Here is an 18,322-nt window from a genome sequence, read left to right on the forward strand (position 1 = left end):
TTTTTCCAATTTCTAATATATAAAACATTATTTTCTGAATAGAAAGAAAAGGAAAATACTTTTAGATTATATTTTTGTAAAAAGTTTAATTTTGAAGAAAGAAAAAAATTTAGTTTAAGAAATAAAATAGGCAAATTATCTTTATGCTAAACATTTTTTAGTGTTAATCAATATTAAAATAGGAATAAACATTCCCATATAAACAACCCCTTAAATAGTGGATGTAAATATTCATTCAAATAGATTTTTTTCAAGTCAGTTTGTATATTAGTACAGTGTATAAAAATGTTTTTGTTAGTTAATTAATAATGCCTTAATAAGCTATGATAAAGAATACAAAGATAGAGGTTAAGAAACAAAAACGGTTTTTTTCATAATATATTTTCTTTCCATGGTTGAGAAGGTGACCTGGGTTAATCAATAAGATAGATATTTACCTTACAGTAATTTACAGATAGAAGTTCTTAAACTTTAAACTTACAACCCAATGTTGGTCCTTTTATTTTGATATATCTAATAAAGTTGACCTTATACCCGTCATGAATAATTAATTAGTAATAAATGTTAAATGGGCACAGCCTAATTACCTTTTTATTTGTGTGTGCTCATAGGGCGTAATTAAAGGCATTTAACTTTGGAGGAGAGTTGGAGGAAGAAGAAATATGGGCAGGTAGCAGTAGGTTTGCTTTTTTATATTGCGGCAGCCACTCTATAAATAGATTTGTAGGTTTGTAGATTTAACTAAATTTAACAGACAACTGGATAATGTTTACAGATTATAAGACAATACCTGCCAAACTTTTTCAAAATATAGTTTTCTATGTAAGTGATCGTTATTTTATGTTGATATTTGTCATGCAATAGGTTTGAATCCTTGTTTAGGCAGTGATTAATGTTTTGCTTTGTAATTAAAATAATGAACAATGCCTTGAATTCTTTTTGTATAGATTTAAATTTTTGTTTTTGAAGAAAGTTTTAGAAAAAAGCTGGATATTTTTCTTGGAAAAGGCCAGTTAAGTCTGATTTAAACTTTCAAACTTTAGCTTTTGGCAACTAATTTATATTTTAGAATTAACATTTTAATCTATTTGGTAAGTTATTATAAAGGAATAGTTATTTCTCGCATCGTATTATAAACAGCTTTAAAAAGTAGACAACAAACCCTTGAATTATATGAACTTAGTTCTTCAGTGTTAAAAAGGTTACGACATTCCCACCTTTGTTAATAATCCTTATAATAAAGTAACAGGATGTGTGTTTGTCTGTCTGTACCGAATGATCTCGCTAACCGCTGAACCGAGCGGGTTCTTCTTAACAGGTTAGCTTCTCATAGGCCCCGGAAAGGTTTATATCTATTTCTGGGGAGGGTACCACCACCCCCCAAAGAGAAATAACAAAAAAACGGGGGGAAAATCAAATATTTGAGAGACTTGAACGCAACATAAAGAACAAAAAAAAAACATTTAAAGTGCCACTAGAGGCATACCCGCTAGTGTTAAATAATGTTACAGATCAACAGAAATATAAGTAAACGTTAACAAACTGCACATTGTACATAAATTACCGTACCCCCCCCCCCCCCAAAAAAAAAAAATACATAGGTCTCTCCGTGTTTTTGCTAAACTTTTTTTTTGTTTTGTGTATAATAATGTAGAATAGTGAATAAAAAGATGCATATAATATAATCTTGTTATGGCCAGGTGGGTGGATGGGGTGGTGGGTTCGGTACCCCCGAGGCATAGACAATTATACAACCTATCATTATTTTTCTCGTAGTTCCTTAGCATTTAGGAAGTGTGTATGTATAATCACAAAACGTATTTTTTAATTCAAATACTTTAATAGTTATTTCTTTCATCGTATTATAGACCGCTTTCCGCGGATATAAAATGTACAATATAAGAATAAAACCAGTTTGTTTAGCCTTCAGGTGCCGAATGGACGGGCTAAAAAACTGGTTTTAATCTTATGATTGTACGTTTTTATATTCGTAGAAAGCTAGATATAATACGATGCTAGACATAGTTTTTTCGTATGGATGAGAACCGGTTTCTATCCACCGGATTCGAATGAATACGAGAAATAAGTTTAACGTTACCAAAAAAGTATTGTTAGAAAGAAATTAACAATTCTATTTTTAAAATTTATTTTTAAAAATCTTTTTGTCATACTTCTATTTAAACAATTAAACATTTTTTTCTTCTTCTAAAACCATCCTGTTACCCTGGAACGTAATAGATATACACACATACACCAACTCTAAATTCTCATATTTTATGTTACTATTTATAGATACAACAAACATACATCCATCTACAATTCAATAATCTATAGACAAAGCTAAAGATTTTCTTGTAAATTAATGTTCATGTATTATATCTGCACTGCTTCATACGTTTGTATTATAAAAGTTTTAGCAGGAAAAGCAAATAAAAAGATAAAAGAATGAAAAAAGAAGTTTTAAATATTTTTTTTAGAATCAGCTGCGGCTGTGAATAGATTTAAATTTTGCGGCCTTGGCCATTTGTTGCTGCGCTTTAGATTTGTTAGGTATGAATGAGACTGTATGAAGCTGCGGCTAAGTTTGGTTGCGGTTTCGAGTGACTGATACCTCCTATAAGCCGTGCAGTTCGTTGTAGCTGCGGCTGAAGCTTCTAAAAATTTGCGCAGCTGAGGGTTGGTGCGTCTTTGGGAGGGTTAGCTGTAATGTGGTTGATCATATAAGCCGCCCGGCTGAATTCAGCTGAGACAACACAACAGCAATAAAAATCACTACTAGTTGGTTCAAATTTAACGCCATGGATAATTGCAGAAAATCTTTCCTTTTTAAATGTATCAATTTAACATTTAACTTTAAATTACATATGCATTGAAAATATTGGTAATATATAAACTGATATCTACATACATTGCTGTGTTTTAGTTACTAGAAGCTTCAGATTATATGAAACAGAGAAAACAGATAAAGATAATATTAAGCATATGAAAAAGAAATATTTTAGTTAATATCTAGATTAAGCATATTAAGCAATAAGTAAAATTTTTTTAAAAATAAGAAATATTTCTATGCTAAAATGGTAATTCAATCACATATAATTAAATATTAGAATAAGTTTAAACTTTTCTATTAAATGCTTTGTTTTCCTGAATTGCAAATATGAAATAAAATATCAATATGAAAGGTTTTATAAACTGGTCGAATTTTTATAGTTTGTCATAAAATGTTCTAAATATATAGAGATCAAGGTATAGGTAAATATGCGGTGAATTTATCGTTCTTTAATGATTTTATGTCAATTACGAATCTTCTTTTGAAATAAGCATAAACATACAAGCATACCAGTGCAAAATCGACCTATCACTTTATTTCTTTTACATGTTATCAGAAATGATGAAAAATTACTACTATTAGAAAATAAGTGTTAAATAGCAAATATTTTCCGTTTATGATTTCTGTACTCTACATTTAAAATATTTTATATGTACTTTTTTGGACACATTTTGGCATTGGAATTTTTTGTAGCAAACCTTCTCTGTAATTCATTTTTTTGTATTGACATTAGATTTTAATTGTATACAATCACAGTGATAAAGGAATGGGGGGGGGGGGGGAAGACCTTAACCTTCCTAAATTGGTTAATTTATGACCCCTATAGAGGACGTCCCTACAAAATCTAATTCTAATTATTGTTCCTTAAAAAAATATTTCTTGAAAATTTTTATGTTAATATTACATTTACTGCAGTTGTATAATAACAATAACATTAAATTAATAATGGTTTGCTTATGGTTGCGTAGCTCCAACATTATGACATATATAATTTTATTATTAGATACATAGCTTCTTTGTCAGTAGGTCTGTCGGTCACTAAAGGACTTTTGCCATATAGAGCTTTCTCATCGCACAGAATCAACATTATAACGTAACATTTTAACTAAGTATATAATACAATTTATTTTAAATTATACTGTAAGTATCTGTTAATTCGCTTCGCTGCTATTAAAGTTATTCTTGTTTTGATACGCAAATATAAAGTTAGAGTGTTATTTGCTGGGGTATTAACAATAGAATTTTGTAGAATGGCATAATCTGCCTATTTGAACCCCACTTCACATCTTTGGTTCAAGATTAAAACATACATCAAATCAGACCACTTAGAGTTATAGGTTTAATGATTTTTTAATGAACCTATATTTTAGTTGTTTAAATTAAATGTTGTTAGGGTTTTTTTATTGGTAAATCAATTCTAAAAAAATTTCTCTTATAATTGTCTCCCTCTTGCCTTAACTAAGTCTATATTTGGCAGTTGTATAAATATTTGATAAAGAATTTTTTTAAATAATATGAATTCAAAAGATAGAAGAAAAAATATATGTATTTTTTGTCCGTATGTGTATTTGTAAGTGATAATTTCATGTCATTGAATGACGTAGCCATCACAGAGATTGGGCGATGAAATATTTTATCAATAAAAAGGAAGCCTATCTATCCAACGTTTTTGCTTAAAGGTAAAAATGAAAATTAAGCTTTTATATTGGGCTAAGCATTTCTTGAGTAGAGGTAGGGCAATGACGGTAAAATTAACATTGACAATTTCTTCACCTAACCTCCAATATTTATGATATACCATGAAAATTAGTGTTAATTTTAACTTCTTGTTAATATTGTGTTTTGTCCTATTGCTTTATCCATGAATACAGATGCGTGTGTATTTCAACCATATTTGCTACTCTATCATTCAATTTATATCAGGGATAAAGGAAGGTTTCAATAAATCCTGATTTTTCATCTAAATTATGTTTTTTTTGTAATTGAAAGTAAAATAACGTACAAATAGAATACATTTATTCAAGAAACTCGTTCCATGTTTTTATTTTTGTTATGCGAAAATGCAAGGGGCAAAGGGCAATGTTCCTAAATTTTTTGATTTCTGAAATTTGAATTTTAATTCAATCAGTAGACTTCTTATAATAAACATTGAAGAAAGTCATTTCAGGTTAAAAGAACCTTATCTTTATGCCTGAATTTCAAGAGAATTCCATTTAGCTGACAAATCTGTTCTATTGTAAGAACTTGTGCTGTATGTATGTATGTACAGGGAGGGAGGGGACAGTGGCTATTTATTACACTAGCCCCCAATGTTTTATGATAATGTTTCTTATTGGATCAACGACTTTGGTAACTCTTATCTAATTTTTAATAGTTGGTTCAATAAGTTGAGTGTCCAAACCTTTCATCAACTAATTGAAATCTACATGAGGGTAAATGTAACATTTTGGGGGATGGACATCAATTTTTCGGCCATTGTCTAATCCCTTAAGATTTCTGGTGTGTATGTGTAGTGAGGACGGACAAATATTCATATTCAACAAAGCAGATTTATTAGTATGTGCCATTCTAGCTTCATAAGAATGTACTAATATATGCATGTAATTATACAGTGTTAACAACAGTAAAAACAACGAAACAAGCTTACTACTTTACGAAAAAGTATTATAGTGTAATAGCAAAGCTAATCTTCTATTTAAATATGTAGATTTTATAAAGATAATAAAAGATTTAACTAGATACATACTTACTAATTGCACCGCCCCTAGCCTCTAGGGAAGACCAAGAAAAAATACTACAAATAAGAGTACAACCTATTCGGACCAGTAATTTCTGAGATCTTAATCTTCAGACAAAGAAGTATTTTTGTAGTATTGTATTCTTAATTTTTTTTGTCAAGAATTGTTAGTGAATATATCAGAGGGTAAGTAAATAATAGGGTTGGGCCACACCGGATATCCGTATACCGGATATTGAAACTATCCGGCCGGATATCCGACCACACCGGATATCCGGATACCGGATATTGAAACTATCCGGCCGGATATCCGGCCCAACCCTAGTAAATAAGCAAGTTTATAAATGTGTAAAAAAGTGAGTGTGCCCTTTCCCATGAAAATTGGTAGTTAGGTATACACTATACATATAAGCCTAAGATACCATAGTTAATCATCTTTTCATATGAGGAAGAGATAATATATTTCAGTGATTTGGAGCCGTTTATTTGGTTAAAAAATTATATGAGATAAATTTAATTTTCATATATTTTTTAAATTTTTTAGAAACATAATTAATACAGATACACATCAAAGTAATAGATTTAAAGAAAAACACATCATTTGGTATGACAAAATAGAAAATGAAATAACATCTTCTAAATCCTATAAGCTCCACATCTCTGGTTTGACAGCCCATATTCTACAATTGGGACAAATGGAGATAAAAAATTATTATCTTTCATAATCTATAAATAAAAATTATTATTTCTAAAAAATCTTTTTTTATTATTATTCTATTTTAAATCATATTCTGTTTTTATTGTGTGAGACTGAGAGAATAATGTTTTATTAATAAAATAATGTTTCTAGAATAAATTACCATTTGATTAGGTACTATTTTACATATTGTACCGAATTATTAACATAATTATGAATAGACATTTCCTTATCTTTATGTTGAAGAGCTCTTTACAAGTTATTAATATTCACCTACTTAGTTTTATCTTATCTTATCTGTATGTTAATAAGAATCATAAAAGAGGATTAAATCACAAATACTTTTATTATGAAAAAGGAATAATTTTTCAAATGAATATACTCAAATGCTGCACAAAGCCAGACATCCTGTTACTTTTATATTAGGATGTATGATAGTACAAAGAATTGTACATAAGTTCTATTCTAATTATATACATAAAAGGTTATTAAGAGAGCAAAGTAGATGTTAATTTGTTTAACACTTTGCTAATTACAAAATTACTTAGCCTCTCTCTCTTTCTCTGACAACGTCTCCCTTCTTTTTTTCCTGTCTTACCTTCGGTCTCTAACTTTTTCAAAGCGAAGTTTTTTCTATAATTAGAATCGGTCTGTCCGTCCATCCGTGACAGTTAGCTTTTTTCGTTAATTTAGATAAGTTAAAATTCCCCTATTTATTTCAAACTTTGCATGATGATTCCTAAAACAGTTAGGTATGAGAATACATAGCAGTTCGAGTATCTATTTAGAATATGCTGATTTTTAACATTTTAGATAACTTTTTTTATGATATAATTATCCTCTTCGTCTTATTTTTGTAATTATGATTCCTAGGACATCAAGATACAATATTGTAAGTGAGGCATCTAAAATCCTAAATATAAAATTATGACCTTTTACTGTATTGTTTAAACTTACAAATAACTTATTGTTATTAAGTTCTGAAACTCTACAAGAGTTATTGTTAGTTCATCTTTCATTCTGATATTAGAGCTATACTTTAGTGATGTTGTCATCCTTGTTTTTATTTCTGTCTGACTCTCGCCCTTTCTTTCATTTTGAACCCTAAATTTCTTTCACTTGGATAATACTTTTTAAAATCGATAAATACCAAATTTTCTTCCATTTACATAGATTGTTGTCTTTTGCATGGTGCTCGAATAATATGAGTCAAGTTTGAAATTAATTAGTTTGAATGCCTGTTTCTCTATTTAATTTCAGTTTGAATTGTATAGAAGTCAGTGTAATTCAACTACCATTTCAAAACTTATCTACAAAGTTGAAATCATGCATAGCAATAGCTGGAGGTATGTAGCTTATTATGGACTATTAAAAAAAATAATTATAATTAAGGCTTACTTTTTAAAACTATATTCAAAATTAAGTAATTTCAATGAATATTATTATTTTCAATAAATAAATCAATACCCTAATACTTATGTGTCAAAATTAAGTCTTTGATAGTTGCTTAATATTGTGGGAGGGAATAAAGGTAAATTTAGTCGTAGCTGTTCTCTTCTTCCCCCTGCCTTTCTGATATTCTATGTTATTGTTAATCTATGATTCTCTAGTACATTCATCAAATTATGATTTTGTTGCAGATTAATATTTATTACACTAACCCATACCCATGTATCATTTATGCATAAAGAATAAATGCAAGCACATCGTTCCTTAATGTAATCAAGACTTTTTGGAATGGCATATATTTTAAGCCTAGCTGTTTTATTTTGTTAAAATTTTGCAAACTTTATTGTACGTGACATTCTCATGTATATTTAGATTTTGTGCCGCAAGAAATAAAATGAAAACAAATGCTGAAGGGCTGTATGTTTAGTTTATATAGTTTGGTGTATTTTTTATTGTTGATATCAATTTATTTGTAAATTTATTACTCAAAGTGAGAGCTTTTAATTTGTAGTAAAACCAGGATGATTGCCTCAGAATGAAAAAACTGAGAAAAAAATTTATTTTTTTCAACCAAAGCTTTAACCTAATTTTTCCTATATTTTTGCATTGATTTTATGATGGTCAAGAAAGTACAAATAGGCTACCTGACCCCCAATCTATTTAAAAGGATGAAATGCATAAACTGTGCTAGAATATTGTAAGGACAAGGGTAAATTGAATCAGTGCATTGGAAAGGCATTTAAGCCTCGCAGATTTACACATCTGATACTTTTTTTTGCATATTTAATGCAACGCAAAACATTTTAACAACAATGAATGGGTTTTAGTAACATTCATTAACATTAGATATTAAATAGCTAAAAAATGGGCGACTATCTTTGCAAACTCAACGATCTCTAAGCAAAAATTTATGCACTAGTCGCATATCTACAATGTTTACTTAGGTTTGTGTTGAAAAAATATTACCTTTATCAATATCGAAAAAAATTCAAGGTTATTTCTTTTACTAAATTAAAGAAATTACTTAACCTTGGCTTGTGCTGGTCCCACTAGATCTTTCCAACACTTATTTTTGGCCATGTTCCAGGGATAAAAAGAATTTATTCAATTTTTGCTGAGATCTGCTATCTTGAAATTTACAAAAGATATACAAGATTAGATGGTCAATCCAGAATTCGATTTAAAGTTTCACGTAAAATTTTATTAATATCAATTTTTATCAAGTTTAATAGTGCCTCGAAAATAATTCGTTTTACTAAAAGCATTGACGTGGTTTTATTTTAAAAATATTATATTCGAAAACCAATCCTTTTTTCGAATCTTATCATTAGTGAGTTTAAATTAACGTTGTAGAAGTATTAGCTTAACTCTGTTTTTATTAATATAGTACAAAAACACCCAACAATGTTTATTTTTTTTTAATTTAAAAGATAAAATCTTACTGAAATTTGTTGTCAGCTCCAAATGACGAAAATTATCCAGTTGGGAAGGCCATTCGAATTTTGGTCTATTAACAGTTAAAACTCTCATGCTATTTAATATTTTCAGAGAAACAAAACAAATAAAATTCTTTAAGTAATTGTATCGTAAATGGTCGTATTTTCACAGTAGCTTTTCTCCTAATATTAGCCCCTGCGGGGGCCTTAACCCTGTGGGGTCAATTTACTGAGTTAAATAGGGATCAAATGCTTTTGTTTGATTCCAATAGCAAACATTTCACTGTATAATTATCAACAAAGCCAAAGTATTGTGTATAACAAAGTAAAAAAATTTCCTCTTGTTTAAAAATCCAAATGTTAATCTGTATGACTGTCACTTGTTTTGTTATGTAGTTAATTTGTTGAGTCAGATGCTAGAGAGTTAAAATTTAGTTCAACAAGAATGATCACATTCTACAACCAAGAAAGAAAATATCATGATTTTTTTATTTGATACAAACCTCTACAGAGTGTGTTATTCCACTTTAGAACAAAAACAGTCTTAAAATATTCAAATTGCATAAAAGCAATTTGAAAAAGAAATATAAGACTAAGTTTAATCTTAAAAATATAAGATAATAAAAATATTATAAAATCCGGAGACAAATTTGCTCACAAAGCTTAAATCCTTTCCATTACAGAAGAGATTAAATCTCAGCATGAATAGAAAATTTGTTATTCTACTTTTTATAATAATATTCTCTTCTTTAGCTTATGTCTAGAAAATTAAATACATTGTGAAGATAAATTAAGATTGTGAGCTGCACATTTGTCATCCTTTTGCAACAAGAGTTATTACCAGTTCTATTTTTTGTGCATTTTCTTTTGTAATTTTGTTTATAAAGTACATTTCATGTATTACATATGTGTATTTTAGTTTACAAAGATCACTTTCCATGTCCATATTAAGCTACCCATTACATTTAAGAAAGAAAAAATACAATATATTAGAGGCTTACCTTTTAAAAGTCATAAAATTGTTTCTCTTTCTTCTCTTGTATTTCAGAATTTAGAGAAAATAATGACCAACAATTCTATAAATATTAAAGTAAGATAATAACTATAATCCAGAATATCTAAATATTTTAGTGAGCCTTATACTTTTACTCCAAATTCTTGGTACATTGTTTAATAACTTCCCAAGTCTGCCAGGTTGGCTATAAAAACCATTATTACAAGGTACATGTTTGTGCAAATTTGGTGCCAAGTTAGGTTAGGTTAAGAATCCTGACATCTATAAAATAATTTTTTCTTCCTAATGAGTTTAGGTGGGGGGTTTTCTTAGGTCCACTTGTCAGTTCAATGAATTCCACCAATATTTCTGTATGTTGAGACTGCAGTGACCATAAACATTTCTGGCGCCAAAAACTTAATTTAGAGCAAGTGAAGATGCCTGTCTTGCTATGTATTAAGGTTATTCCATTCCTAACCAACCACACTAAACTTTATTTAGTGCTGCTCAGGTCTCCTGAATACAAAGTGAGTATTTATACAGCCGGGCAGATTAAAACTGATTAGTTTGAGTTTTAGGGGGGTGTATTACAGACATCATTAGTGGTGTCATTTTATTGTCAATGGAGTGTATACCCCCCTACATAATGAACATAATTTTCACCCACCTTTATGTATGCTTCTGGTCATAAAACATAATTATTAGTTATACATTATTGTTCAAGAAAATAGAAATTAGTTCATCTGCCAAAATATTCTTCTTGGACAAACTTTTCTGCAAGATGTACAACTTGATGCGCAAATATATTTTTTATCAAGTCTGGCACTTGTATATAAGCAAACAAGTAGCTTATAATGCTTTAGCTTGCCTATTAGGTACATATTTGACCTTAATTTGACAATTTTGGTTTAATGCTAATCTACCAAATTAGGATTTTGGCTAACTTTAAAGAGCTATATCACAATCCGTTTCCTAATTTCAAGCATCGAATCTAGATTTAGATAACATATAAAATTTTTAGATGACTTTATTGATTTTAACATTTTTAAATATTAATCAGGGACTAGGAAATGTGATTTAGACAAACAATTCTAAGTGAAAATTTCCTTACCCCCTCTTCTTACCCACTTCCCTTCAGCTATATCAAAAAACAAGTCTACACCAACAAAATATTGAATTTTCGGCAATTTAAAATGGAATTAAATGGCTGATTAACAGCCCCTGCACATGAATTAGTTAAAAGGTGTAAATAAAAAATTCTTCCAACATGGAACTTATTCAATATATCATTCTGTGTCATGTGCACCTTTGTTTCACTTATGACATTGATCCTTTTTTACCATCTGATTGATCAGCATATAGAGTATGTTTGCTGTTAAATTAAGTAAAAGAGTTTATTTTGCACTATACTCTAGAATTTGTTAGAGGAAATTGTCCTATATCAAATATTAATTTAGTTTTCCTCCACTGCACTTCTGATATATTTATATATATTTGTATACAAAGAATAGGGATAAAGGCAGGTATTTAGCTACATTAATCATTTGAATCATGTAATAGTTGTCTTAATTTCAACAGTATATTTTAATTTTGTCAGTGTAGGTAGTTGTGAATCCTCTAAAAAACAAAAATGTAGTTTTATAGATAAAAATCTTATCCAATAATCTTAAAAATAATAAAAATATTCTGTAAATAATAAAAAAAAGGTTTTTTAAAAATCATTGGACATGTGTAGCCTTTTTAAATTTTTAAAACCCGTTCTTTTATCCGTGATTATATATTATCTAAATTGATTGGTGTCACACTTGATATTGTAGCCTTGTAGGCCAATCTCCTACGGAAATTGATTCTGTTCAGGGATCCTGGGATAGGTAATTAAAATATAATTTTTCATATTTTATTACACACCTATGATTTATTATCAATGGATGTATGTTGAGCTAATTTTAAATATTTTTCATAGAATTTAAAATCATAAATTTAAAGCAATTATACAATCACCTCCTCATAATATCAACTTAAAAATCCATATTTCCCTGACACTACGACATATTATACTAAGTGTATACCAACATACAGTATTTGTCACTTAATATGTTAGTCATTTATGAAAGCAAATTAGTATTCAATGTTTTGTAAGTTAGTATAACATAGTTTTCATATTTGTAACTTTATACTTTATATTTATTTCATTTATTGCAACTGTATAACAGACATATTGCACTTTTTGCCTTATTGCAAGAAACGAATGACTTTTGAAAATAACATATACTATTATATTTTTGTCTTTTTTTAAAGCATATTTTGTTTGACAGCTAGATTTTCTCATATGATAGTGTGTTTAATGGTAAAAAAAGTTCATACAACAATTCTTAAGAAAACCAGCATTTACCATTTTCTTTTTAGAACTCTGCTGTCAACAGTTTCATTATATCTTGCAGTTTAAATCACTTGACAAGTGCCCTACCGACCAACTGACACTAGATACAGAAACAATTTTCAAATATAATGCAGTATATCTAACTAGCGGCTTCGCCCCTAGCCTCTAGGGGCTTTGCCCCAAGAGGTATATTTACATCTTCTATTACCTACCCAGCCGAAAAAAATGCGAATGGGTCGCAAATTTTCGCGAATAAATCGCGAATTCGCAAAATTCACAACAACCCTTTTGCACTAAGCCCCTGAAGGCGAATGGTGAATCCGCTAGTTAAAAAAATAGGAAACATAAAAAAAAGTTATTACAAAGAAAAGAATTGAAGTAGAATTACCAGATAAAAATCTTCCAATTTTCACTAACTGCATTTCTCAGCGAAATATTTCTTCACACTTCACAATTTAATTTTGCAGGACTTATAGCATATTTTTACTTCTATAGAAAAATATTTTTGTGTAGTGAAACTACTTTATAAGTGTAGTTTTGGAAAATTCTGCAAATTAAATAGAGTCTGTATAAAATATAAAAGGAATAATCTCTAACGTAGCCTTCATGATTTTTTTGAGATAATCGTTACTACACAGTTTACCATGAACTGCACTAGATCTGCTACGTTTACATTATTTTTAATCGCCCTTGTTCTTTATTATTGCATTAGAGTTGCAATTTTAACCCGAAACTAGACAGTCTTCATTTATTATATAATTATATATTTAGTACAGCTCCTTCTACTCTTAGCCTAAAATTTAAAAAGAAATAAATGTAATTTTTATAATAAAAAAATAATTATTCCAATCGTTTTAGTGGATTTAGATAGCCTAACTTGCCTTCAAACATCCAGCTTCATTATTAGATGCTACCGGATGCGATCCTAGAAATGGGAAGGGGGGGAAGGAGTATAACCTTCACTTACATTACAAAATTTGAACTCATAGAGCAGAAAAAATTATCTGAAATTATACGAAGATTCATTGTAAAGAAGAATCATATTGGTTCCGCACTCAGTGAGATCCATTGCAATACACGGACATACACATCAAACATCCTGTTACTATTATTAAATGCAGCATAATTTTAATGTGAAATTCAAAATGAGAAAATCCGATTATAGAACTCAAATAATATATCATAGTTTATCAAAATAAACATTTCAACATACAAGACAAATGAAAGTTTTTTTATCAACCAAATAAAATTACAATATATTCAAAATCTTTAAAAATAAAAAAAGGACATTTATGAACATGTAAAACATATTTCTATACAATAAACTTATTATATATAATTCTCATTTTCTAATGAAAATAAAAATATGACGAATACTATTCCAATTCCTGGATTATCTTAATGAAAGAATAATATTATATCAGGAATACATGTGATGTAGTATCTAAAGAAAGAAAAAAATATTAAAAGCCTAGTACAAGCGGATGTATTTAGCCGCCTGCCTAATTATTTTTTAAATATGCAGCTCCTGAACTTATTTTATACCCCTTTTTTTTCAATATCTGCATCTACTCACCCTAAATTAACCCGTTAAAAAAAAGAAGTTTCGTTGCGCTATGTAATGTTCTGTTTTGATTAAATAATAAATTTCTTAATTATATGGCATACATTTCATTCCTGATATAATATAGATAACCAAACGATAACCAATATAAAAGTGTAAAAATGAATATATGATAAGGAATTAATAATCAACCCCCCATATACAAGTATTTATGTTTATTTCTTGAAATCAGAGCTTTATGGTTGTTGTCATCCTTGTTTATACATTTATAAACCAATGACGTGCTACAGGGAGGTTGCAACACCGCTCTCAAAATCAAAATTAGGTCAGCTTGTCCTCTCTCTTTTTCACCCCCTTATTAGTTTCAAAATCCCCTGGTAAATCGCTGTGCACGCCACTGATTTTAACATATGCTCAAGTTAAAACTTGTAACCCCGCAGGTAGCAGCCTGACCTATTCCAGCCCGAGGAGAGGTTAGCGCGGCACTAACCCACCCGCGCCATGATGATGCAAAGAACCAATACTGTAGTGTACAGTCCAGGCCACGCTCCAATTGGCGAACTGCGCGGAGAGCGGGAGCAGATGCAGCAGCCCGCCTATAAATATGGCCGGAAACGGCCGCAATCCAATTCGGCCAAGCTGCTTATGATGCGCAAATGTAAAAGGTAGGCTTTGAAGAATTTTTTATCAGTATCACACACTAAATACAAACCTTCTCCTACCTCTTACTGAAATATTATAAATTATTCCATATGTATTTCTTTATAGGACCTGGAGACAAATGGATACGTCAATTTGAGATAAATTTCCTTAAATAATATTTTTAATCTCTTAATAACTAAATTAATGTGTCACCCTCGTTTTCTTATAATCAGAGTTTGTGTTTAATGTTTATAGAGATATTAAACAAGTTGCCCTGTCCCTGAATTTTTGTTGAGACAAAATGTATTTTGCCTTTGGCAACTCTGAATTTTGCAACAGTTTTCTCCGCATCTTTCCACTGGAAAACAGTTTTAATAATTTGTGAATGCGCAGCATCTCTACAAATTATTGTTTGAATTCCATGCTGTTCTATTGTTATTAAAAGTTATTTAGCTAACGAATAAGAGACTGAATTTATCAAACTTTGGGGGCCAGTACAATTTACAGTGCATTTTCCCATCCCTCCCTTCAAAATTTGCAGCATTCCTAAAATTCGTTTTTGTATAAGATTTCCATTCAAAACAACCCCTCCTTTTTTACAGGAAAAAAATTAATGTGAGAAAAAACGTCCAGGATAAAAATATGTCTACTAATATAATTTTTATTTGCTTTCCCGCAAAGTCCCCATCGAGTACAGAACCACCCCTCCCCTGATTTTTTAACTAATTGATGATAAGAGGGGTTAGGTAGTTCTTTCTTTATGTCTAAGTCTTGCGGGGATCCCTTACTTTTCAGAGCCATAATCTGCTAGGTTACCCTGTACCTAATATAACCTAACCTAACCTAAATTAAAACACTAACTACCTACCCCCTCCCTCCTCCTCCCTTTATTTGGACTTATTTCAATATTTTCTGTTTTTCAGCAATTGCGATTTTACTGTCTTACATCATACTTTTGCTTCAGTGGTCTTTGGGGGATATGAAAATGGACGATCAATTGATGTACAAACCAATTTTAAATTATTCTTTAACATAACATTTTCTAGGTTTGATGATGTATTAATTTAATATTGCAAATGTTATAGTAAGATAATGAACATATTTCATCTTATAAACTATCTTATTTTACCAATGTACATATGTATCCTGATATCTTCCTATGACGTAAATATAAATAAAATAAAGATAGATTTGGTGTGTTAATGATGTAATTGTGTAATATTGTACTGCATTTATTAATTTATAATATCCCTTGATAGTTTATCTTACCTTGCACTAATTAAATCTCTGTATATTCTTAGTAATCACTAATATATAAAGTGAATGGTTTATTCCCTGTATGTATACTAGCTGCTTCGCCTCTAGCCTCTAGGGGCTTCGCCCTATGAGGTAAAGGGGAAGTCAACCCTTACATATAGAATTTGTTACAAAAAAATGGGCACTGCTACAGGCTACCTACTGCAGAATTTGTTGAAAAAAAATAAATAGGCACTGCTACATGCTACCTACTGCTACAGCCTACATAAAAAAAATTGGGTGGAGATTTTTTTGTTTTTTTGGGGGGTTGGGGTTGTTTCACCCCCCAAGAAAATAGCCTAAAACCACCACAGGACCAGTAGGTATATTCCCCAAAGAGTACAATCCAATCGGTTCAGTGTTTACAGAGATCTTAAGGGACAAACAGACATATAGACGGACGGACATCAAGCTACTTTTTATTATAGATAACATACATTTACAATTTATAACTACTTACAAATAGTTATGTAGAAATTCTTTTTTAACCTATTTAATATTAATTTTTCAAATTTAAAGGTCTAAGGATGGTTTAAAGCTATTTTGTTTTTAAGTATAAGTCTTAGGGTAGTTTTCATAGGCTTAATGTTTGCCCTTCCCTTCCCAATTTAAAACCAGAGACCAAAGGTGATAGGGACGGAGCCGCTATTATAGTAAATAGTAAAATTTTAGGAATTTCAGTGATTTCAACACTTGAAAGATCCTTCTTATTAATAAACCTTCAATTGTAGTTCTTTGTCATCCGACAAATTATAATTCAAAGTCAAAACTAGAAATCTTATTTGCATTATTTGTTGTAGAAATTATGTTCAAGTTTAAGCATTCAGAAAATGAACACCTGCTTATACCAATGCAATAATGATCAATAGTGGCTACGCCCCTAGAGGCCTTTTAGAGCACTTGACGATGGGGGGAGATGTAAGCAGACCCTTAAATTTAATTAAAAAGGGGTTTCAAGGGGCAATTTTTCCCTTGGCCTATAATAAGCTTCACTATAAACGAGAACCATATCAGCACAGCAGTTAGCAAGAACTTGAGTTACATGCAGACTAACAGAAAGACATCCTGTTACTTTTATATTATATGATATATTAAATGCAACTTGGTAGTTACTTCTCAGATATCTCATTTCATTAGACGGAAAACCAGAAAAGTTATTTTATTTCTCTAGACAAATGAATATTTCCATCTGCACAACCAAAGCAAGCATAAATTATGCCTAATTATACACAAGATGCATGTCTAAGCAACACCCCATTACATAACAAGCAGTAATTATTCTATACCCAAACAGTTTTCTGAAAGAATAAATATTATTTATCTTTGTTTTCTAAAAACACTTAATTGACTGTAATTCCTAATTTTTCAAACATGTTATACTTGTTATTGTCTAGAATTATACTTCCTATCCCATTTTGTTTTGTTTTTTCAAATAATATTTTTATCATAATACTAAATTGATGTTTATCTAACCTTTAATTAGACTGACTTTGATCTGTAAAATAAGCAATTAAAGTTTAAATTTGATATTTTGCCACTTTGAAATTTTTTTTTTGACCTTCGAATCACTAAACTTTTCTCATTTACTTACTGTTTAACAAATAGATAGATATAATTTCAAGCGAGTATGATTTGTATAAACAAGATGACAACATCCATAAAAGTGAAGCTCTAAAATGGTAGGACAAACGAGCATTAACACTTGTAGAGTTTCAGAACTGAATAAGAAAAATATAAATGTATAATTCCTATCAAAATTGTAAGTACATGTACAATTGCAAAACTACTTAAATACAGGAAAGTTTTTAAGGGCATACTTACACTTTTATGACTTAATTATAGAGATTCTTCGCATAAAACATTTCTTTTTTCTATGAATCAGTATTCCAAAGATCACATGAATAGGATAATTATATCACATAAAAAATTGTTGTCAAAAAACTTTTAAAAGATTAATTTTCTTCATTAACTTAATTAAATAAAACATATTTATATAAGTCATTTTTAGTTTTATAACATAAAACAATTATAAGACATTTTTACTTATACTGTAGTAAAGAAGTCTAAGAAGTCAATTTCCCTCTTAAAAATCCTTGTTTAAACAGATTCATTTCTTATTTATCCTACATCCTACTGGTTTAATGAATGATTGTGTTATTGTTTAGTTGGTACATGAGACAGGGATCTAAAGGGTTAAGACAATGGCCGATAAATTGATGTACATCCCCAATGATGATACACAAAATTTCCCCTTCTGTAGATAAAAATAAGTGGTTTAAAGTGAGGAGTTTAAACAC

General features: G+C 29.7%; 1 protein-coding gene across 5 annotated transcripts in view; it reads left to right on the forward strand.

Annotated features, from left to right (window-relative positions):
- The window catches only part of LOC145323275 (3',5'-cyclic-AMP phosphodiesterase 4C-like), a 325,817-nt gene that overhangs the window by 190,678 nt on the left and 116,817 nt on the right, over nucleotides 1–18,322 (forward strand). Inside the window, exon 2 of one of the 5 annotated variants that reach the window (XM_080165729.1) lies at nucleotides 14,532–14,752. The exons of the other annotated variants lie outside the window; for them this stretch is intronic. Coding sequence (XP_080021855.1) covers nucleotides 14,589–14,752 — 164 coding nt within the window. The 5' untranslated portion in view covers nucleotides 14,532–14,588. The remainder of the gene's footprint in view (nucleotides 1–14,531; nucleotides 14,753–18,322) is intronic. 5 annotated transcript variants of the gene reach the window in all.

This window comes from Acartia tonsa, chromosome 1, assembly GCF_053477335.1.
Source record: "Acartia tonsa isolate MP-2025a chromosome 1, ASM5347733v1, whole genome shotgun sequence".
NCBI lineage: Eukaryota > Metazoa > Arthropoda > Copepoda > Calanoida > Acartiidae > Acartia > Acartia tonsa.